Source organism: Psittacula echo (assembly GCF_963264785.1).
Source record: "Psittacula echo genome assembly, chromosome: 1".
NCBI lineage: Eukaryota > Metazoa > Chordata > Aves > Psittaciformes > Psittacidae > Psittacula > Psittacula echo.
This window is the reverse complement of record NC_137735.1, coordinates 89,771,137-89,796,259: the sequence shown is the minus strand read 5'-3', so window position 1 is coordinate 89,796,259 and position 25,123 is coordinate 89,771,137. Positions and strand designations below refer to the sequence as shown.

At 39.4% G+C, this 25,123-nt stretch overlaps 1 protein-coding gene across 1 annotated transcript in view; it reads left to right on the top strand.

Moving 5' to 3' along the window:
• LARGE1 (LARGE xylosyl- and glucuronyltransferase 1) overlaps window positions 1-25,123 on the top strand; it is a gene marked incomplete at its 3' end in the record, with an annotated part of 273,098 nt that overhangs the window by 233,473 nt on the left and 14,502 nt on the right. Inside the window, exons 10-12 of the mRNA XM_080627788.1 lie at window positions 6,938-7,093; window positions 18,142-18,305; window positions 22,618-22,896. Of these exons, the coding sequence (XP_080483914.1) occupies window positions 6,938-7,093; window positions 18,142-18,305; window positions 22,618-22,896 (599 nt within the window). The remainder of the gene's footprint in view (window positions 1-6,937; window positions 7,094-18,141; window positions 18,306-22,617; window positions 22,897-25,123) is intronic.

Below are 25,123 nucleotides of genomic sequence, written 5' to 3'. Positions count from 1 at the left end.
AAAAAAAAAAGTGTAAACCAATTAAAGCTGTGATTTGCACTATGGAAATGAGCAAAATTCTAGTTCTGAAAAGAAACCGTCTGGTTTGGTATGTTATCCTCTCAAAAAATCAACAGATGTCGTTAGCCCAAGTTAGAAAATATACTCTTAAAAAATCACCAAAGTTAGTCAGTTCCATGGTATTTAATATAAATCGTATGACACAACATATTTGGCACATCCTGTATTTCATGGTAAGACTGGAATAGGAAACGAGGTAAAAGAAACCTCCAGGGTAAGAGGGAGAGAAAGACAGACTGTGAAGTTTGTACTGGAGGATTAAGAAGAATAGCATAGGAAAGAAAGAAATGCAGGAAGAAATTTAAATTCCAAGGTAAAGCTGGCCCAGTTAAGTTTTCCTCAGTCAAATCAGACTGCATTCCTCAACTCAGACTGAAAAGGCACTGATTTAATTCTATCCAGCCTCAAAGTCCATGGGACTTGAGAATTTATGATCTCTTACGTACAGCACTGTGTCAGACTTGGACCCCCAGGGCTGACTGCTGTTCAGGTGGCAAACGCACTTGTTTGCTGCTTTGGTCACATTCATGCAAACACAAGATGGCCAGCATACTTTTTGGAGCACTTGGATATTTCGTACTGCTTGAAGAAGATTCTAATCACGTTCTTCTCTTTATAGTACTCATTAAGTTCCATCTCTATCCATTTTGTTGGGGGAAAAAAACAAACAGGTTTTTTGTACTGTTTTATGTTAGAGGTCAGACTTCTTGTGTCATACTCTGTAGTGCTAGGTGCCACACTGTACACAACTAGATGGAAGTCTGTGAGTTTTGTTCTGCTGTTCATGGCATATGGAACCAAATTTTACATAAATAATTACACTTACAGAAATCTTCCTTTTCCCACCCCAACGGCACCTGTAATAACGATGGTTTGCATCAGTCAAGAATGTCTTGAAATGAATAATTTAATAGAAAACATAGAGTAGGCTAAGAGGAAGCAGATGCCCTTTAATTCTTTTTGCCAAGTAAGCCAGCTGCAGTCTCTAAAGGCCAGAGGTGATTGGTTTTGTGTGTCATTTGTTACACCTTGGAGAAATACTCAGGAATTGTTGTTGATGACTGGCCTAAAGACATGGAAGTGCAAATAGTCATTCCATGTAGGCATCCACTGTCTGTCTTGCTTATATCAGCTCTTCACATGGTCATCAGTAGCTTGTCCATAAACAAACGTGTCCTGTAGGATCGTACCTTGCTGGGCTTAGGAGCCTGTAGGGATCTGCCTGGAACTGAGGTTCATTTATGCATTACTTTTGGTGAGTTGGGCGCTTGTTTCCTTTTTGGTTAACAGTTTGTTCCTGTCTGTAAAGGAATCTCAATTACTATGATTTGGCACAAACCAAATGGCAAGAAAAATCCTATGAAAGAAGGTAATGAATTGTGATGCCTCTGACAATGAATCATGACCTCATTGAATGAGTCAGTCTTGAAGAGAAGTCTGGTTGTCAAGGGATACAGAGGCTATTTACACACAGAGAATCTGGTAATTCACAATCACAAAAATCAGACGCTGGATTCTTCAGTGAGAATATGTCAAATTATTAGACTTTACTCCTCAGCTCCAAAGTAAGAAAATGCTTAAAAACCTGTCAATGGCTTTTCAAACTGGTTTTGAATACAGCTGATATTAAATCAGAAGATAAATAATTAACCTCATAAATTTTCCATTCTGAAATTATATTATGTGATTCACCGTGTCCTCCCTGGGAATGTCGTCTACACTTAGTGAGATTGCTTGCAAAAGTTTACACAGGTTCTTGCCCATAATCCAAATACATCATTTTCATATCTGCCTCAAACATGATCTGTTGCCTTCTTGCACCTTTCCGTGCCAACCAAGAAAGAGCTACACTGAGTGGAGAAAGGGCTCAAGAGAGTTAAACATACCCCTCCCTTAAATGAACATTGGAGTCAGTAAGGTGCTTCCACTCTCCCAAATAGGGAATATTGTGGTATTATAGAGGTGGTTTTAGGGAGTGTTTTGCAGCCAGGAAGCCTCTCGTTAGACATTGGTACAGGAGGTGAAGGGAGAGCTGCAAATCCTTTTGAGGATTAACGGAGAACTTTGAAAAGTACAAGTCTATCACCTTACTGTCATACAGTATAGGCAGTAAGCTGGGGAGTAAAGCCATACCTGAGGCTATGGGCACCAAATAAGACAAGGCAAGGATTTGAATCTCACTTCCAGAAGCAGTGCATGGGCCTCTGGGTTGCTGGCTACTGCACTGTGAGCCCCTTCTGCTTATGTAGTTCAGAAATATCACTCTGAAACCTCCCTGATGACATTTTTGTGAAGTATTTCATCCTTTCTAAGGAAATTGGTTCTTTTATTAAACCATATATTTCCTACAAAACACAGTTTAAAAATAAAATTTCCAGACATCTCTAATTGAGGCATAAGTTACACACAGGGTGCTTGTATGCAGTGTGGCTTGGGGCATATTTAAACTTCTCAGTAATACAAGCCTGAAAAGAAGCCTATTGAGATGCATTAAAGTGCTATGTATTACGTGGCTTTACTGTGCAGATTTGCTGAACATTTAACTCCTGTTGATCTCAGTAGGAACTGTCTGGTTGCCTAAACAAGTAGTCTAGTTTTTAAGCAGGAAAGCTCGCCCTCTACAAAATACCACTTTTACTTACCTGAATTGTGAAGTGCTCACGGGCTTAATTAAGAGTATCTGTTCAGTGCTTTGGAAAATTGAACTTCTTTAGGCTTAAATTTAAGCTGAATTTATTCTTACTTCTTACCTTTTCAGCCTGGAAAGTATGTGTACAGGATATCCTTTATTCTCTGATATTATAAGGGATGAAGCAGAGTGAGAAAGTATCAAGCTGTGTCTTTAGGTAAAAAATGGAAGAGGTTGTTGTTAAGGAAACATTTGGCCAAATACTTTTGGAGAGAGAAGATGCTTCAGGGAAAAAATGGATAGAATTACCTATAGAAATAATGTTGTGTTGAAGCTTAACATTTAGTGGTTGGAAAATCAGAGTAAAAATATTTCATCTCCCCAGAGAGGACAATGCAATTGGTAACCTAAGGATTTTTGCTAGCATTTTTTTTTTTTTTGGTATATTTCCATGAGTATAAATGACTTTAGGGCCATGTTCTATACTCCACCAGCATATGACATCCTCTGTTACCTTCTCTCTCCAGCTGTGTCATCATTTGGGTACTTTGGATCAGAACCTGGTAAATAAATGGGAACTACTGCTACAGTTCACCTGTTTCACTAGGTCATAAGTGTATGGCAGTATTTCAGGAGGCTGGCTGAGTGTAATCAGTGAGTGGTAACAGTTGCTGATTAACTAGGATGGTATTAACAGAAATGTAGATAGTGCCAAGTTGCTTAATGACAACTAACCAAGTGTTAAGTAGATGTGGATTTTTAAGTTCTGATCTTTCAGTACTTAAATTGCTAAATGAAGATTAAGGAGCATATTTTTCTTAGTTCTCAGGAGGCCTTGATCAAGAGTGGAAAGGATCTGTTGGACAGCCTGAAGGTTAGCACTGTTCCTGAGGTATCCACCCAGATAATGGGACTGGAATTCTGTATGTTCTAGCTGCAGTTCCCTTTGTAAGCCAATAGAGCTTTGGAATAGCTTAGAATCTAGGAGAGAAAATAGAAGAAGAAATATGCACAGTATTATGGTACTATTCAGTCTTAGAAAGAGGATGTAGTAATAAGTGTTTTAGTTTCTAGATTCACTTTCTCTTTTTGATGTTGAGGTAACAGTTGCACAGGCTGCAAATAAAATGCATTCTAAGTTTGAGGGCTTTTTCCTTTTTGATTTCCCTGTAGTCTCAAACTGATTTTTTTTTTTTCTCCAGTCAATTTACTGTTGCCTGCAATAAACTTTCCAACGTAATGCCCATAGTTTTACCCTTGTCTTTATCGTGTACTTCACTGATGCCCATGACAAGATGTCATACATGCAAGGATGTCTTGGCCTGTGCAAACTCTGCTATAGCTGATGTGCAACAAACCAAATCAGACAGCTACAGTCTGAACTGAAGGTGAATTTGTGGGCCGACAGCAAGATAGGAATACGGTCTTTGGATGTACTGTTCTATGTCAATGGTTAAGAGTCTTGCTGCTTTTTGAAACCTGCTGTTCTTTTTTACACTTTCAGATATCAAATAATATTTATCTAATCATGTTACATTTGAAAAGCAGCCTGCTTTTTCACTAGACCTGTTTCACGGTTTTCTTACCTCAGGTCATCCGGATGGTTGCATAGTTCCTTGATGTTCTTTAGCACATCATCTCAAGCACACACTCACATGTGCTGTCTTTCTTGATTAAAAAATCAGCTTTTATGGATAGTCATCAGCTGCATTCAACTTTCTTGAGTTCACTCCAGGCTCCACTGACATCTGTGCCCATGCAGCATCCTGACACGTTTCAAATCTGATCAGATGTGAACCACCAGCTAGGCCCTTGACAGCTTTTACACACACAACGTATTTTGAAGCACAGCAGCAAACAGCCTCTATGCTGGCAGCTGCAGTTGCTTGGCTTTGACATCCCCCGTACAACCGGGTAGAGGCATCAACACCAGTACTTGGCTATGACGTGACATGGTGTATGTTGATGGGAAATTTCTGCAGCACCGGGAAGCCTGTCCCATAACAGTTACTGAGTTTATCATCATTAGCCGTTTCTGTGCTCATGGTACCCACGGTGAGTGGTCAGAGTGCTCAGCAGGGGGGTGGCTCATGAAGCTATCCAGCAGGAAACTCACGTGAAGTGTAGGACTACTATGGAGAACACACGGAAGATTTTTCTTAGTAAGTATTTTTTGTCCCGCTTGCCAGCTTCTCACGTTTCTCTGATCCACTATTAAATAAGTTCAAGTTACCAGCACACAGTTTCCATTCTTTGTCTGCTTGTAAACATGCATACTAGTACCCTGTAAAACTGTTAATCAGTTCTTTAGGTTCCTTCAACCCTGCGGTTCTATTACGTGTGCCTGTTTCCCTGAGGTAGGATTCAATCGCTGAAACTTCTTTTGCATGCATTTAGTACCTTTGCTGCAGTTAAATGCAATGGATTTAATGTCAAGTTCTTTTCAAAGGAATAAGATTTTGGAGATCTATTTTTCAGTGGAGGAAGTCTGTCATCTTAAGTTTATGTCCTAACCTCCCTAAAGCTCTTCCTGTTTCTGTGATGTTCTGTATTTTTAGCAGCAACATGTTATTGCACAGATAAGTTACACTTCCGAACATATGGACAAATGTAAAACCAGCAAAGAATGCAGCATTACCTGGGAAAAAATATCTACACTGAGTATTTTTGTCCAAGCAAATTCCCAGATTTATACAGCGTGTAGATGCATCGTGATCTTGATTTGAAGTGTTCTTATAACTGGAAAAAGTGATTTGCCGATTTCCAAAATGACTTTTTTCTTCCCTTACAGTTGCTTTTCTTTAACTGCATGTATGGTTTTTCTGACATCCTGGTGGTCTCAGCAGTGAAATCCCAGGAAAGGATAAAGCTTTCCCTATCAGGAGATATTTTCGTTGGTGTTAGGTACATGGAAGAGAGTGCCATAGCTTTTATGGAAGTATAAACACTCAGCAGAGAGACTGTGGTGTTTGTTCAAGTTAGTACAGGAAGAATTCAGGCTGTGTCCTGCTCTGTTCTCCTCCAGTCCACTCATTCAGCAACAGATAGCATGATTGCAGAGAGCTCCCTGTTCCTGTGGAGCAGTGTTGCTGACACCAAGAGAACTGCATTCTTCTGCTCTGGGCTGCTTCTGTTGTACCTGCTGCATCTCAGCTCTATGCATTCCTTCCCACAAATACAATGTTCAGAGCAAAACTCACCGTGTGACCAGCTAGGCACAACTCAGAAGCTGGCATTGGAGCTCTGTGGCTGTGTGTGAGTGACACAGTGCCTTCACGCAATTAATGGCTTCAGAGAACCTGCAGAACTCCTAGTTTGGAAGTATTCCCAAAGGAGACTTTTTTTTAATCTCTTTAGAAGTCACAGGAATAAAACTGAATACAAAGCATTTGGTGTTTTTTTTTACTTATGCCTAAAATACAGCCTCTGTAAAATGAAATAATTCCTGCAAGCCACTTGTGGCTCCCTCTTAGTTTTTCCTTGGGGCCCCTTTCTCATTCACATTGGCAGCAGTGCAAAATTGTCTTGATGTAAATGAGAGTCCGGCCCTTTATGTCAGCATTAGAGTTAAATCTACGCCAGTGTGAAAGTCATCTCTCATTAGCAGAGGCTAAATACCTGCTAGAAACTGGAATTCAAAGGGTGAAGCACTGTACTGCATCTCTGTGTTGTGTAACACAACTGAAATCAGTCTTGGTTTAAAGAACGGCAAAATGGAAATCAAATTAAATTCAGTCATTTTTGAAGGTGTAAATGGGTATAGGAATTAATTTCAATCTTTTTCTTCTCAATTCCTAACCAGAGAAGAGTCTGCCTGGCCTGAAACAGTGAATCAATTTCATTAGCTGAAACAGTCATGTGGAAATCTGAGATTTATGTTTAATACCCACATCCCTGTGTCCCTTGTCCTTCTACCTTCTTCAACAGAGTCCATAACCTATCAGCTCCTTGACTAGAGTGGTGGCAGCATTTATGCAGTGCTGCATCACAAGATAGCGCAGCACCCTAACTCATATGTGCAGGTAATCCTGTGGAGGAGTTTCAAAGCACATCACCTGTAGAGTTGGAGTTACTTGTGGAGGATGTGGAAAAGCCTGCCTGATAAAAAGACTGAAGAAAGTCTGTGTGGGTTTGGGGTTGTTTATTTTGTTTTTAAGAGGGCAGCAAACTGAACACACATAAAAGGAAGAGATAAAGCAAATCTGTATTCTAACAGCAGGATGTGTTTTCTCTGTTTTTCCCTCTGAGGTGATTCACTGGAACTCACCAAAGAAGCTACGAGTGAAAAACAAGCATGTGGAGTTCTTCCGCAACCTCTACCTGACATTCCTGGAATATGATGGGAATTTGCTGAGACGGGAACTCTTTGGCTGCCCCAGTGAGGCAGATGTTAACAGTGAAAATGTAAGTGGGATGTGTAGGGCTTGACGATTTAAAGGATGGTTTATACAAGGCACAGGCTATATGAAGGCTTGGAGAGTTGGGTGCAGGTAGTGCGGTGCAGAAGGACTTGGGAGAATTGAGGTCAGTGCTCAGATTCCAGGAGTAACATTGCAAATCATGTAATCTCTCTGTGCCTCAGTTCCTCACCTGGAAAACTGTGATATTGATGTGATCTTAATCCTGCCTTTCCCCTGGTTTTTGTTGTCTCTTTTTTTTTTTCCCCACTTTGCCTTTTAAAAATCCTCAGGAAAGCTAACATTACAAACTGAAAATGAGGATTTGAGCTCTTAATTCCATTAGGTAATTTCGCAAGTCTCACCCTTAGACATAAAACTTTCTGGAGGAAGGGCTTGTTTCTTGTGTTTGTTCTGCAGATAGTGATGTCAGTTTTGGCTAGTAGATACTAATGCACAAATAATGAAGAACAAGTGAAAATATCGAGACTGCCGGATTTGGGTCTACAAGGTTTTGCCATGCTGCAAACTACAGGATGAGTTAATATTTCAAGGTACACGTAGGCTGTGAGACTGCAGGTTTTTTCCACACTGCCCCTAATCAAACACAGCAGCGTTTATGTGTATCTGCATAGAAATTGCAATCAGAACTATTCAGACAAAGCAAATCATTTGAAAATGGTTGAAATCAAGGATGTTTACGTACAGATGTTCTTATGTGTGTGTATGCCTTAGTACATGTAATTCCAAAGTTAAAACTGTTAACTGAGATGTTTATACACAGATTTATATGAACTCCTTGTTTATTAGGGCATTAAACTGAAAGAGGGTAGATTTAGATTAGCTATTAGGAAGAAATTCTTCACTATGAGGGTGGTGAGGCACTGGCACAGGTTGCCCAGAGAAGCTGTGGCTGCCCCATCCCTGGCAGTGTTCATGGCCAGGTTGGACAGGGCTTTGAGCAACCTGGTCTAGTGGAAGGTGTCCCTGCCCATAGCAGGGGGTTGGAACTAGATAAGCTTTAAGGACCCTTCCAAACCAAACCATTCTGTGATTCTACAATGATGTGGTCTTTGGATGTTTCTAAACCAAGTACCAATTTTGGCTACATAGTCTGAAAGGAAATAAAAAAGCAACCTGTAATACTTTATGTTGTCTTCAAGAAAAAAGAATTCTAAAATATGCATTATCTATATAAAAATCTATAAAGCAAAGCGAGTATCATGTGCACATTAGCAGTTAAGATGTAATTGGCAATCAATAGCATTGTCAAGGCTTGTTGTATTTCTATTTAATCTTTTGATAAAATGACCACAGGAGATACCTTTCCCTATTTTTTAACTACAGCACTCATAGCTTGGATAGATATATTTTAGCCTAAGGCATGACTTCCCAGATACATATTTGACCATCCCACTGTCTTCTGAAAGGAGTGGGGAATGGTGAGAAAATGGAGATCAACATTAACTGGAAGAGACTGAAGCAGGGATGAGAGAGAGAAAGAGCACAGTGTGAGCAAAAGCACATGGAGAAAGAAAATCTTCTGCAAGAGTAAGAGGCTTTTCGACAATCAAGTGAACTGAATGTCATAAAAGACCACTCTGACCATCAGAGACATCAAAATACAATAGACAGGGTAGAGGGCAGGAGATGGAAAAGAGGAGTGAGACATTAAAAAAAAAGACAAGCGAACAAAACACACCTTCATCGGATTTTAAAAATTCAGGTTAAATTTATACTCAATTCCCAATATGTTGTTTGGGTTCGAAGAGCATGAATGCAGTCACAGACTCGTTGCTTTGTTTTCCAGAGCTCTGTATATCCTTATTAAATAGATTTATTCCAGACAAGTTGCTGGGTAGCAGCACACAGTGGATGCATTTTCTTGCTACTTGAAAATGGCAGCCCTGAAAGTTTAAAATGGCTCATTTTACTGAACTTGTGTCTAGTTGACAGACACTGGAAATGACTAACTGTTCAAGCCTGTTTCTTATTCAAGACAAGTAGAATGCAATATGGTATATGGTATGGCTTGTGTCTGAAAAAGACATATAACTCATTTTTCCATTTATAAATAATTAAAAAAACATACTGAAAAAAGAATGAGCTAGACATACAAAAATACGTAAGTCCTAATTTGCCGAGACACCAGAAAGTTAACAGCTTTCTATCAAAACAATCAGATACATTAAAAAAGCTAACTTCAGGTAGCTTAAAACTACTCACTTAGGAGAAGACATTGTTTTTTATTAGTTACCCTTGATTTAAGCTCCTCTCAAAACTTGGTTATGTCCTTTTTATTGTAGAATGCAAAAACGAGTCCCTAGGAATAGGATTATTGCAAAACCCACTCTCTCACTGTGACACATATAGTGTCACATACAGTGTCACATAGAGTGTCACAGATGTCCAATTAAAATACAGTACATTACCACAATCTATTGTAGGATAATCGTTAGAAGTAGAACATCTTGTAAGGTGAGCAGGGAACCTCTGTTTGTCATTCCTCCCACTGCAAGAACTAGGGGGCATGAACTGGAAATTGCAAGTAGCAGGTTCAAAATAAAGATATTTTACCCACGATGTAATGAAGCTTTGAGCAGGAGGTAATGTTGCTAAAAATATACACATGCTCAAAAGTGACTCTTCATGGAAAAAAAATTGGTCAGGAACTGTTCAGCTTTCATGCAGAAAGTCCTTGAACCACAAGCTCAGGATTAGGGGAATGTTCTGATAAAGCATTGCTGTACACTTGTCCTGCTTTTACACTCCTCTCTAGGCAGCCAGGTCACAGCTGGAGGCAGGATGCTGGGCTAGATGGACCTGTAGTCTGACAAGAAATAGCCATACATTTCCAGTTGGATTCCTAAGCATATATGTTACATGAAAGGCTATAATTTCTGCGAAGTAGCATATGTATAAAGTAGAAATTGCTATTTGATTTATCTTAATACCTGTTAGTTTTCCTTTCTTTGAATTGAGACTATCAGCCCAAAAATGCAATTGGGCTTTATTGTGCTAAGCATTGTATATGGGTAAAAGGTGGTCCTCTAGCTGCCTGTGCTTCTCTGCTTTGTGCACTGGTGGACAAAATGTTAGAATATCTCTTGTTGTTTTATAATCAAAGATAATTATTTAAGCACTGAATGCGCTGAGCCGTGTTGTTGAAGCCGTGGCTTAGTGTGAGTCTGTCACTCACAGTCTGGCTGTATTGGAATCTACCCTTAAGTTCTTGTTCCGATGTGCCAGCCATTGTTTTCTTCAGAATGCAATCTGTAATTAAGGAATCTCATTTGTAATTGAAATAATGTGGAAAGGAAGTATGGCAGTGGGTACCATTGGACTGGTTCTGTTAACTGTAAGGCCCTTTACACTTCTGATCAGTACTGAGATGGCCTTAAAATGAACGTAAATTATGTATCTTTACTTTTCAAGGACTGTTTACATTGCTAGAGAGACATTAAGGGGCATTAGTTTAAAAGGTAATCAGACCTTACGTTAATATCTCTCTGAATGTGTGCACATGCATGTATGCTTAAATATGTGTCTATATGCATGTCTCTTCTTTTAATGTTTGCTAAGGACATATAATACCACAGACTGAGTTCTAAGAGGTCTAAAGGCAGTCTTTGGATCTTACACTGCACAGTCGTGATCTAGACAGCTCTTGATCTTCAGTGCACCAAACAACACTGTTCTAAGGTTCCAAAATATTACAAATGGGAATGAACAGAACAGATATGGCTCTGAAACTTAAATATTGAAGGCAAAGAAATACAGATGTGGTTATTTTTCTGTTTATGTAAAAATGCTCGTATGCACGTCTATGTGTGTATGCATGTTTCATCCTTTCCTTGAAATTGTCAAGCAGAAAGATGCTGCATATTGCAGGGACAGGCTGTGGACAGGAGCCTGCTACATGCTCCTTGCCATAGAGCAGTACTGTAAGTCCCTGTAAGTCAGTATGTGTTAAAATGAGATTACAAAGAGCATACTCTTCTCTGCAAATTGGTATTACAATCACACCTTTGCCTTTTGTTCAGATTCTGGGTGGGAAATACAGAACATGAACCAAATCCTCCTGTAAACATAGCCATTGACTCAAGTGGCCTTTGGAGCACCTACTTAGTCACTCCATCCTAGTTATTCCATGCTATTTCTCCCGTCTCAGTCCTTCTTTCTTGTTTTGATACAATGCAGAAGATTTTAGGGAAAGCCACAAAGGCAAAGCTCACAATGATCTCAAATTTAAACATTTCCTGTTGGCTTTTAATGCTTATGTTCAGCATTTCATTCTAAAGGACCTAATGTAAAGTCGTAAAGTCTAAAATATTTCAACAGAATCTTCCCTGTACCAGCCTGTCTCTGTAGTTACACTGTGAGGTAGATACTGAAAAGCCTGATTTTAGCACACAGGCACACAAGTCAACTCATAAAACTTCTTTTCCTGCAGACAGTTTCTCATCAGGTACTTCTGCCAAAGCATTAAATCTGAAGGTTGAATGAGGCGTCCCCTATTAGTGAAGCTGTGTCCTGATACAAAGTCCAGAGCAAGATCAGTGGGAAGTTTATCACTGTTTTCACTCAGTTTAAGAAAAGGACAGTAGATTCCCATTGGAGAAGACTTTCAGAAAACACAGGACAAAAATCTCTGCCTATTTTTATTTTCAGACTTTCAAAGCAACAATACAAAGAAACAGTGTAAAAAAGAAAACACTTGTTTAGGTGTATACTTACTTACTAAATGTGTTTTTACTTACTGTTTCGTGCAAGACCAGGGATTCTTAATACTTGCAAATGGCTGTGCATGGCAGTTGGTAATATCCACCAGAAGAACAGAAAATTCTGTCAATGTAGCACATGCTAGAAACTCTACTAATCTAGCAATTTTTGAATGTCTAAACATAGCATGCAAAGGGAACTTCCAAATCAGTATCAGGGCACTGAACGTGTAGTCAGACTGATGCTTTGAGTACCCTTTACTCCTGCAGAATTTCATCATTTGTAAGACTGGGACTTAAAGTTACTATTTTGTGATGACATGGTCTTTCTCTAGTAATAACAGATGGTTTATGGCAGTTTTGAGGTGGATTCCTGACTTCCCCAGCTGTGTTGTTTCTATTATTACAACTGTTATTAAGTGCTGAGCTGGTAGCCCATCCTGTTAGTTGCCTGAAAGTTGCTGTTATACTGCTTTTGGTGGCTTATAATATTAATAATGGGGGATTATGTGGATGGGGATTATTTGGGGATTTTTATGCCATGCTGGTTACCTCTTTCTTTCTTTAATTTCTAAAGTGAAACATGGGGAAAAGCTTGGGAGAGGGTTGCCCACATCACAAGTTCTGATGACCTCTTCATGGAAATATTCCACACCTTACAGAAGGAACTGACTTCTGGGCCCAGAACATGGTTTTTGCCAACCTGGTGAAAATTTAGGCAAATTACAATACTGAAAAATCCTGGTTTGCACATTGTTGGTAATGTTTTATTTGACTTTAAGAAGGCTCAGATCTCTGGAGACTCTTAAAGAGATTTGGCAGACTACTTTTGAGTAAGAACCACTGGATTAGAAACAGGACTGGGACTGACCATGAGACTTGTCACACAAGAAGGAACAGGGCTAGAAACAATCTGGGATAACAAAAGCAAGGAGACCAGCCTTTCATGGCACTGGGCTGCAAGGGGGGGTCTGGGAACAGCTCAGCCAAGAAGGCTTGGCAGGGACCTGGGGAAATGAGAGGCAGAGGATTACCATGATGCAACATCAGCAGCTGAGATGAAGGGAATTTGGAATGCACATACACAGAACTGTCTAAGATGTTATGCATACCTAAAAATTGGATTCTTAATTGTGTTGATTATTTGTGGTCAAGATAAGACATTTAAGCAAGAGGGTTAGCTACTTCTTACATGCTGCAGCAAAATTCCTCTTGCTAGGTAGGCTTGCTCAGACATTATCCTCTTTGTCTGTAGCACAGCTTTGTTTCACAGAAGGCTCAATTTGACCCATAGGAAATGTACAAGATTTTATGGTGTGGGAGGAATAAAGGTTTAATTGACATGGGATTAGTCTGGCTTTTATTACAAATCATTGGAGAAGCCAGAAGTACTTTATGTAGGTCATCCCAAACAAGATTCAGTGAATGCTTTTTCCTCCCAACATCATCATCTGCTTTGTTTGTGCGTGCTGTAGGCAACAGTTAATTCACACGCATTGAAAGTGCTAAATGTTGCAATCCAAATTGCCTACTGGTGGGAACTGGGACAGCTACACAGGAGGAAATGAAACTACTGCAGTTTATAACCAGATTGTAGTTTCATCCCAGGCTGGTGTTAGTGCTCATCTCAGCAGCTAAGCTGAGTTGATTTTGTGCTATGAATCTTAACTACATACAGCTGGGAGAAGGAACGATGATCTAAAATGTAGAAGTTTTCATCTAAGCTGCTCAGTTCCTGTTGTGTTGGCATGAATATCGAGTGAGTGACTTAAGCCTAGTGTCACCTCACCTCACCTAGACACTTGATAGAGATGCCTACATTAGTGTTTCTATCCCCTTCCCCAAGGTCTAAATAGCCATAGACACAAAGTGTTTCATGTTGGTGCTTTTTTAAATATCGCTAATCCCTTGAAAATACTTCTGATCCCAGATTTTGGATTGATCTCATGTGAGATCTCATGTCTTGTTGATTTTGGTGGGGAGCAAATGGTTTCTGTGGCACATCAGTTAAACTGAGGCCAATCACAAATTTGCTTACACTAGGAACAGCCTTAGGAAGGGAGATTTATGAACAGACAATCCAGTTTGCTGGTGAAAGGTATATGTTGTGTGCCGTGTATCATATGGGTCTACCATCTATCACATGGATAGAAAACAGTCACCTCACCTCATACAAATGTATTAGTCAGACAAGTAGACCTGGTAAATCATGATGATTTATGGCAGAGCTGAATACCTTCTGGCCTGCCTGTGCCACTCTGGCCAGCCTATCTTCAAAGACAACTTTTCCTGAGATGAAGTCTGATCACCTGCCACAGCTGGTTGCCCAGAGAAGTAACTTAGTGTAGATTTCTTTTTATCTGTTTGTCTCTTTGTTTTAGCACAATGCATGTCATGGCATTTTTATTGCCATTTTATATGCCATTTTTATTTCCGTAACATCATGATGCTAATGAAAGCACTTGTTTCCCACTACAGAATTTCCTAAGAGAACATCTACCATACACAGCCTGAAAAGAATACATTTTTTCACTGTGATAGTGTTTCCTAGAGGTAACATTTCCCACATGCTCAGTGGCAAGTAGCCTTAGCATTGAAAATCTTGTAGAAACAGTGAATCTTATGCTAAGCAGGTACTCACTTATGAGAATACTTCCTGTCACTCTAAGGTTAAAAAGTCTTTGCTATATTAGGCGTATTGTTGTAAGTATAATGGAGGGGTCCATAATGAGGATGCCATATTTTTATCAAATCCAGCTGATATTTTGACGGTGAACTAGTGCACTGTTTAAGTAAGCATCTGTTTGCGTAAGTCTTGTCAGCATTCCCATTATAAACACATCTTTTCCAGAAGACATAATGTAGCGGCAAACCTTAAACCAAGCTGTAAGCTCTTTGTCTGTAAATAATGGACCCCTGCAATGTGCATGCTATAGATAAGATTATATCATTGGAGAAATTTTATGTGATCATGTAACTGAAAATTAATATGAGGTTACTCAGATAAATTTAAGGATATGTATGTGTCTGTCTCAGACAATTCACTGTCTTTTGCATGTCACACATCTTTAACATTCTTCATTTTAAATATGTGAGTAAAAAATGGCATATGACTTTGTGCAATATGTATTTATAGGTTGTATGTGTCTCTTCATAGTAAAGAGGAAGCAGGCTTTATGTGTATGTTATACTGGGGCACTGGTGTCTGAATGTATATATGAATATATATATATATAAATGAAGGGAACAAAGAAAGTGATAGAGGGAAAAAGGCTCTTAAACTGCATTAAATGTACAGCACCCTGCTGTTAGTCCTGATAATTTGTCCAGGTCATACCGCTAGCTTCAGTGAGATAGCCTGTGATCTTACAGGTTTTCTGGACCAAATCCAGGGTGCCTAGCATGTCTAGCATTGCTTCCAGCAGGAGAGGTATTTTCATATGGATAATCACATGCTGTTGCATTCCAGTACCTGTTGCCTCAGCATTGCAGGATAGCTCCATCCTTAATGCAGACTGCGTGCCACATATGCAGAGGCAATGCTACAGGTCAAGTCACAGCCTGTCCTGCGCTGGTTTTCCCACCTGAAGGAGCACACCTTAAGTAAGCTGTGTTTGCCCAGACTGCAGAGCATGGCTCTTGAGGCAGCCTCGCAGTTTAGGCTCATGGTATGAGTGGACAAGGATTGCACAAGCATTCCTGCAATGTGCTGATGAATCTGTGTGCCTGATCCTGCCGGGTGATGTCTGCATATTAGCCAGGGTTCTCTGACAGCCTGTGCTTCGGCTTCCCCGTGGCAGCCTGCCTGCACTTGAGGGGAGGGTGCTAGGGGCAGAGGCTAGGGTAGATAGGGAGCACATCATGCGCATGGTCAGCTCTCTCCAAGGGTGGGCTGTGTTTCATCTCTTCTCCTAAGAGAAGAGGTGAGACACGGCTATCACTTGGGTCCCAACGCTACATGCGGTACTGAGCATGAGTCATGCAAAGTGCCAGTGAGAACCTCACAGACCATCAGCATAACTGCAGGCTCAGAAAAAGTCTGACAGGACAGAGATAAAACCCTGACCCTACAAGATGCAGAGGAAAGAGCAAGATTTCTCCTGCCCTGTAGCAGAAGGGATCTTCTGCTGTTTGCTGCTCTCCTTCACCTCCGTCACCAGCTCTGTGACTTGGTGCGTTTCATCATCTGAGGTCTCTAAGAAGCTGTGTCTCATCCTGTTCTGCCACCCAGGGCTCTGTAGATTGCAAAGCCATAATTTAGCCCCAAATGTTACTGTTTAACTCATAATTAAGTATTTATATCCTCTTAGCTTGCAACTCAGATGTAATCTGATAATCATTCAGTGACTGCCTGATTAATAGCTGTTGTGCAATTACAAACTTCTAGCCTGGTCATTTATATATAAGGAGGATAGTAAGGTATCCCTGAAATGTGCTTTGCTATTGTCTTAACCATTTAAACTTCAATTATCTCTTTGATAATTCACTTAAGGTCATACTAGTATCTCTTTTCAAGGAAGAAATAGCAAGATGCAATAGTCTTTCTAATCACTGTTGTAATTATTGGGTTTAATTCAATTATTGTTTGAATGTGACTTGGAAAAGAAAGTACAGGCTCAGCTGAATGACAGTTTGTAAAGCAGAATCAATGAAACTCCAAGAATATGGAAAAGAACTCCCAATTTCTATTCCGCCAAAAGAGATCTTGATTTCAATAGAAGTTTTGCCTGACTAAAGATTTGTCAGGATTTGGACTCTCGTCTTTCTAAAAGCAGTCTCTCTTCAGGGATGTTTTAAGATCTGTGCAGAACAAAAGCACAGAAGAATGAGAGCCTGATCCAAAACTCTTTGAAATCAAAGGAGATATTTCCATTATTCAAAAGAAGATTATAGAGTGATGTACAGGAAAATATCAGGAATTATTCCATCAGCCTTCACAGGAAAACATTCATCTGTAAGCATTATTCTTGGTGGCAACCATTATGCTTATAGTTCCAAGAACAATAGCTCTTCTTAGTACAGTATTAGAACAAGAAATGTTTACTTTTTTTTTCTTTTGAAGGTGAGGAAACTATTACTTTAAATCATCCTGAACAGGACAAAAAGAAGAGATTTTTAAATATAAATGAATGTCTGTAATTCAGTAATCTGTTTGTTGCATGAAATGCTTTTGAAGTGCACTGTGATTTTTATCAAAACTTGTAAAATTTCCATTAAATTAATCTTTTTCTTATTTACTGATATATATGCAATTGTATTCTTCTTATAGGATGCTTTCTAAAAATGAAATATAAAAATACCTTTATTAATAACCTACATTTCAGAGAAACACAGACAGAACTCTATTTGACCTGTTAAGACCATATGTTATTTGTATCTTCATTACATTTTATAGTACATTTTACGGTACATTTTACAGCAGATATGACTGATTTTTCCTTTTAAATAATCTAGCTGGATGTTTTCTTTAAATTAATACACTTCAGGGATGGAACTAGTCAGCTGCATAGACCTTTGGTCAGTTTTTCTCTTCCTCATTTCCTCAAAGCTAAACTTTTATTCTCTTAAAGCTACAGTTCTAAGTGACTCAGGATTGAATTGCTCTGAGATGCCCATTTTAATTTTGAAGGGGCTTGGTTTCCAAGGGAGACAAAACAATACCTGTTCTCTGATAGTCTGCCATCCTTTGGATTTCTTACACTAGGTATCCAGAAGCATAAATCCCATTAAAAATGTAGGCTTAATTCTGCAGCTGAAGGAACATTTTCATTGCAAAATTGAACTGGTGCAGATACATAAATCTCAAGAGATAGAATAATGATCAGTTAAAGACGTTTCTTGCAGCTGTCTGTCCACACTGCTGGCAGCAGTTACTATTCTCCAACAGAGGCAGCAGAATGGGAATTGCTCAGTCCACTGCATACAAGCTTAATGTGCTGCTGAGTTTTGTCTACTGAAGCTGTATGTCTACGAGTAGCTTGAAACACTGCTTCTAGTAAGGAATAACATTATGCGTCACGTTGGAGCATTAGGTCTGAAACTTGGGATTATTAAACTTTGATCATTCACTGTTTCATTTCTGGTCTGGATGTTGAAAGTATGTAATGCAGATAATATATATGATATATAGACCATAATACAATGGTCTGTCTGCCTTATCAGTTTACTTACAAGTGCTTTCTTCTAGTCTCTTGTCCAGTGACTTGCAGGAGCAATGCTACTGTGATGTTCCACCTCCGCTCCCCATTGAAACATGCCGGAAGTTGCCAACCTTACTCTTTCTGATTTACGAAAATACAGAGAATTTATCTTTATGTCCACTCTCTCCTTACAGCTCCAGAAACAGCTGTCTGAGCTGGATGAGGATGACTTATGCTATGAATTTCGTCGAGAACGTTTCACTGTCCATCGCACTCATTTGTATTTTCTACACTATGAATACGAGCCTGCTTCAGACAATACTGATGTAACACTGGTGGCTCAACTTTCAATGGACAGGTAGGGAAAACCTCTTGTTCATCTGAAAGCATGACAATATTTTCTTACAGAGAAATCCAACTGTGTAATGCTTTGGGGAGAAAAAAGGCTCACTTCCATAGAAACTTGGATGTCATATTGTAAGACCTTTCTTGAATTAGGAATAGCACAGGTAAATATCACACAGACATCCAGACTTCAGCTCTGCAGTGCACACATGAGTGTGGGTAGAGCTCATGAGAGGCTGAATATTGGAACTGCAGGGGTTGTTACCTTGTAAGGTTTGTCAGGTATTAAGAGTTATGAAGGGTTTTTTAGAAAAAGCAGGAGCTGTTTGTAATAGGGTTAGGCAAGCAGTTGTAGCTGATGAGGATTTTACACTCCATATTTCCTCATCCGACATTTGCTTTCATTGCTCTTTTCCTTGCAGAAAAGCTCAATTAGTGATTTTTCTCACAGTAAAAAATCAAAACTAAACATCTTAGTTTCAAATTGGGATGTTGAAAATTAAACTCTTTTTTAATGTGCTACTGTGAAACATAAGATCTTTTGAGTGGAGTCACTGCATTTTTATACAAATGTTGATTTTCAGAATAACATTTCTATTTTAATTCTTCTCAACTTTGAGTTCTGGTGTAAAGTGAAATTTAACTGGTATTTCACTTGGGAAAATATGAAAAGTTTCACCTGCATCTTTCTGATTCCCACCATTGCAATTAGTTGTCATTTTTCAGAAGCCCTGGATAAGCCAGCTTTGTGAAATTTTGAATTATCAGTCTCCTTTTTCCTCCTGTTCCTCAGTTTTAATCTGAACCAACCTTTGTAGTTACTGGTATGAGAATGGGTTACAAACCAGGTCAGATCTCCTTGAATATGGGCTAGGAAATGATATTTCATTTAGCGTAGCACACACAGAATACAACAAGCATGATCCGTGAATGCCATCACTGCTACACCAGCAGAAGGTCAGCAATATTCCAGGAGGGTCAGAGAAAATCAGATCAACAAAACATTAACAGCCTGTTTTAAGAATAAAAATGAACAAATGAAGGCTATTCTCTTTAGCCAAGTGCCTCAGCACTGCATCCTGCACATTGTGTTATGATTTGCTCTGCACATCAGTGTCTGTTCTATTGATTTTTAATTGAGGAAACATTTCTTAAGTGTTCACAAACCTTTGAGTAAAAAACTAAAGAAATAAATTAAGCCAGGCCCTGAGTGAGTGCCACAGTAAATTAGTAAAGCTGGTGTGTGCACATGGTGTATTTTCCCCCCAGAATTTAATTCAAAAGAATGAGCTGGGGCTCAGTGCTTATTCACTGGCACTGACACAAAGTTTGAGCATCTGTTTCCCTTTCTAGATTCTCACTGGGGCACATGTTTTTATTGATAGACAGGACCACACATTTTTATTCAGGAAGAACAGCCATCCTGATGCATGCAGGAAGAATCTGAAAAATCTTCCCTGCTTCTTTGGTGTGTTGCTATAAATTATTGATTTGAGTTGGAAATACCTTTCAGCTAAAATCAATAAATAATACCATACCAAAGAACTGTTTAGCTGCTTTGTTTTCTTTCACATCTTTCAGATACTGCCTTTTCTTTTTTTATCTTCTTTAAACCACTTTTATTAAACTCCTCCAGCATAGCTGTAGACATTTAAGAATTGTGTCTCAGATATAAGATGGCATGCACATAAACAACGTGCTATACGCTGCATTCCTGCATTGTTCTTTCAAATTATCATCCAGGATGAGGAAAGGCAAAAAAGCAGCTCCTGGTTTCTCCAATTATAGTCCTGTTGGATATGAGACTGACATGACTGTTGTGACAGTCTTGTATTTGCCTATGCTTGAGGAATGGAAGAGCGAAATGAGGTTTAGGAGCTAACATTAATTTGTTTAGGTAGAAGTTTTGAGACCAACCTCATTCAGTGCTGTTCATTACTGGTTAATTGTCACCTTTTATACTGATATGACATTTTCTTGAATAATGGCTTGGTTGCATCGCTGTGTGTTTCATGCTTGTTTTGGCTAGGCAGCCTTTTTTAAAGGCATGGCATGTACCTGGGGCTGAGAAAGCAGAGTGGGAGTTAAAAAATGTGAGACTGGGATGCACACAGGAAAGACATGATTATCATTGCACCACTTGACGTCTGGGTGAGAATGAGTAGTAAATTGGTTGAGTATTCTTAAGAAAAGTGAAAACAAAGAACCTCACAAAGTAATTGAATTTCAGCAAAATTCACTTGACTGAAACAGATCTGTAAAAAATATACCAACTAAATGTTGACCTCATTATTATGCAGTAGAGCAATACATTTATTTTCTCTAGAGTGCTTAAGAGGATGCATTCCTCAAGACCGCTAACAAAATCAAAATTACTTGTTCGTGTTGTGCTTAGAAACTCATAATTCTGAGCTTTATGGTGAGACTATTGTAACAACCTACAGAGGGTAGATTATGGAGCACCACCTAGCAGTCCGTGCACCAAGCTCGTGCAAGTGCAGCCTGTCAATGAGAACCTCGCAGCAAAATGGAGAGCACTAAGCTGTCCAGCTGGAAATTTATACCAGCAAAGCCCGGTTCCCACTTAACTATCGTGAAAAGCTTTGCAAGCATTATCAGGTGTGCCGTTTAGATAAGTTATGTATGCCATTTGTCCGTTGCGTGGAGTCCTTGAAAGGCATTTTGCTGCATTTCTTGCTAGGCAAGTATTCCATTTTTTAAAGGCTGCCCCTAAATCTGAGTGCTGATAAAGTGGAGTCTCCTGCTTAATAGGTTTCCACTAGGTTGGAAAAAGGATATAAAAAAAGAAAAAGTGTTTTTCCCTATTTATTATTTGTACAGTCAAAAGCCTAAAGCCTTCGCATACTTTTTAGATCTTTTTTATTGATTTGTGTTTCTAGTTCGGCTGTATGTTTCGGGCTGATAATAACCTTTGTTTCAATAATAGAAAAAAAGCAAATAACGTACCAGGTGTAGACTAGCAAAGGTAATATCTCATGTCTAAGAAAAAATGATTGTATCCTCTTGGATGTCATCACGATCACTCAGAAATGCAGGAAAAAAAGCTATTAATGTTAAGTCGGAATGTGCGTTTGCTGGTATATCATTCCTTTCTGTTGCAAAGCTTAGATAGTCGGAGGGGAAATTATTTTCTCTGATTACAATGATGCAGAAAGCTTTTCTTGTATTCTGTATAAATATTAATAGGAACAATCTAGTAATGTGGATTTGGAAGGGAGAGGAGAAAATCATGTTGCATAGTCTACTCTTCCTAATTTTTAATAGAATATCTGACTGGGCTGCATAGGTTCATTTCCCTTTGTATTAACTCAAGAGGCTTTCTAATCAGTCCTTGCTGTATTTTTGGGTGGCATGTCTTAATCTCTAGGCAATTTTCTATAAATTACCCAAAGTGCTTAAACGATTTTGACCAGCCTGGGTTTGATTTACATTTATGTATGAAATCTTTTGTTGTCATTTTCATCAATAGTATTGTAACTGCTGGAACTTTTAAGAAATACACATCGATGCAACCTGTTCTGAAAATGATTTAATTTTCATTTGAGATACTGCTAGAGCATATACAAATTAGTAGTTTAAGTGATGGTTTTGTCTGAAATGTTCTTTTGATATTCCACAGCAATGGTCTCTCCCTCCTTCTCTCCCTACTCCCTACACACAGTAGATCCCATTTTTATTGATGTGTCATTCTTTTACCCTTTGCCTGACTTCTTCTAGTCTATGCAAATGTCTATATTCCCTTGACCTGTTGCTTTTAACATCTTTTAAGATCCGACTAACTGCCTCGAAAAAATCTGGGGAAGGTTTTCTTAAATAGGAGGTAAAATGATTTGTATGTCTGTACATCTTTCTCTTCCACAAGTTTGCTCAAGAGTACTGTAGTATGGTGTAAGTAGATCCTCATAGAGAGATCCCTGTAACTGCTCAAACCTCATATCAGATGAAATCAAATTATCCATGTGGGTTTTCCTGCAGCATCAACACTTAAGGCAGCAAGGATGGTGTTGATTTCACCTAGCTTTAGGTATCTAAGTTGTGTTTGTGCGTATCTAAGCTAGGGTCATCTCTAGGTTTCCTTATATTCAGTGGAGAGAAGTAGGCATATCTAGGGTGCCACCCATCTGTCTGGAAGGAGACATCAACTTACGTGAGATTGACTGTGGTGTAGAAATACTCATCGCTTTCCACAGCATATAAAGTGACTCTAACTTAGAGACAGATACCTGAATTCGATCAGATGAACCCAGGAAAAGGGCCTCAGACAGGAAGACAGCCTTTTCTTATTCTCACCCTTTCTCTTTCAGGCTCCAGATGCTTGAAGCCATCTGCAAACACTGGGAAGGTCCAATCAGCCTGGCACTCTATCTTTCTGATGCAGAAGCCCAGCAATTTCTGCGCTATGCCCAGGGCTCAGAAGTACTTATGAGCCGCCACAATGTCGGCTATCATATCGTGTACAAGGAGGGCCAGTTCTATCCTGTGAATCTGCTAAGGAATGTGGCCATGAAGCATATCAGCACACCATACATGTTTCTGTCTGACATCGACTTCTTGCCCATGTATGGACTCTACGAGTACCTCAGGTAAATCAACAGTGGAGGAATTCCCACTGTCACTGGCATTTTCAGCCCCTCCACACCCCATCCTTCTCATACATTCCCAAAACAATGCAGTTTGAGCAGAACTGGAAGGGGCAACTGATAGATGTTTAAGTGCCTAGCAAGCTGCAAGAGTTTTTAGGGTAAAAGGCTGTAACTGGAAGGAAAGCAGTACAGTTATGAAAGAAAAATCTTAGGTCTAAATGTGAGCCATGTTAGCCATCAGAGTAATTCCCTCAGAGCAGCAGAAGAATCAATTTGAAAATTGAACTGGACTAAGTATTATTAAATGTGCAAGAGCATCCTGTATTAGCAGAGATGTGAACTGGGCAATTTGCCTAAAAATCTGTGGTTCTTAATGTCAGTGACAGAAAAAAAAACATTCAAAGCATTACTGAACTTACTGTCCTCTGACACTCTTAATCCAGTTCTGTAACTTGAAAAGAGAGCTAGTCTAACCAGCTCAGAAATATGACTGCAGTGCCAGCACCTATCAGGGCAAAATAGTTAGTATAAGAAAACTGGGAAGAGTAACCTCAGTGTGTATTGCATTATAATGAATGTGAGCAGGTTAGGCTGAGCGAGCTACAGACCTCTGATCCATTAACTGGGCTTTTTTTTAATAAAGACCTTTTTCCCCTGCAGAGGCTGGTCGTTTGAGGCCATCACGTAGAGCAAGGATGACACCCTGTGGCCATACAGGAGGATTTCAGTTCCTTAGTTCTGACCAGTTTGCTTGTCATCTCTGTTCTAATTTGGTAAAAGTTGATCAAAATGTTCCTATAAGGTGACACTTTTCACTCCATATGTACCGGGTTCTGGAGTGTAAAGGGAAATATGCATTCCGGTATAGTAAGCTTATGGAGGAATTCCTTTGTTTCAGGCTTAACAATTTAGTAAGCAGCTTCTCACTTCTCCCTCATATGGAGAATTGCCTTTTTCAATGTTTGTGTCCATGTACAGGGTTAAATTCGCTATTGAGAGAGATGTAGAGTAGGCTCCAGGGTTACCTTATAGCAGCCTTCCAGAACCTAAAGGAGGCCTATAAAAAAGATGGAGACAAACTTTTAGCAGGCCTGTTTTGGTGGTACAAGGGGTAATAGTTTTAAATTAAAAGACCTGACGTAAGGAAGAAATTTTTTACAATGGGATTGGTGAAACACTGGCACAGGTTGTCCAGCGAGGTGGTAGATGCCCCATCCCTGTATACGTTCAAGGTCAGGTTGGACAGGGCTCTGAGCAACCTGATGTAGTTGCAGGTGTCCCTGCTTATTGCAAGAGGGTTGGACTAAATGGCTTTTAAAGGTCCCTTCCAAACCAAACTATTATATGATTCTATGGCTTTAAAGACACTGTTTTCGATAATATGACTGAAGTTTTATCACACTGTGTCAGCTTGTTTCCTGCTTAATTTAAGGATATTTCTTTTTGACCTGTGCTGTCAGGACTCCAAAGTAATTCTGTCCCTTCCACACGTTAGTTGTCTCAGGATACATGCAGGGACAGTTCGTGTTAGCTTCTCTGTTCTTCAACGTTAGTGTTGCATATTGTTACACTTTTTCAGATTGATGCTGGACGTAGTAAGGATGGCATCTGTTGATACTGGCATGTAGTACTAAAAAAGCAGCTCATTCCTTCATACTGCTTTGTAGTGCACTACGGGAGCCGGCACTGAAAGGAAGAAAAACATAGACAAAATGATGTATCGCAACATGCTTGAGATATTACAACCATAGAAATAATTCTTGTATGGTAATAACACATCACAGAACTAAATGCACAGTGATACCACTGATGGGTGCTGTTTCAGAAGAAAAAAAACCCAACACAGATTCACACTGAAAGCTGTTCCATCCAAGATGTGTTACTCTACCAGCATTTTGTGACTCCCTTACCACCTTAAATCTGTGAGTCTCAGTTGCCTGGGAATATTGAAATTGCTAATCTGCTACTGCCAACTTTTGAAAAAGAGGTTGGATTTTTTTTGCACGTGTTCTAGAGGCTTTTGTTGCTTTTTCAATAATAATTTTCCTGAGCAAAACAGCAGGGAGGTGCAGTGAGAATATTTTAAATACAGATACCCTGTATCTTTCTTCATTGTCTGTTCCTTCTGCCTCTGCAAGTAGCTGATTAGTGCTATCTATCTGAGTGGCAGTGATTGTCAGAGAGATGTACAAAACATTTTCATCTTCATTTCCTCAGATAGAGTAAC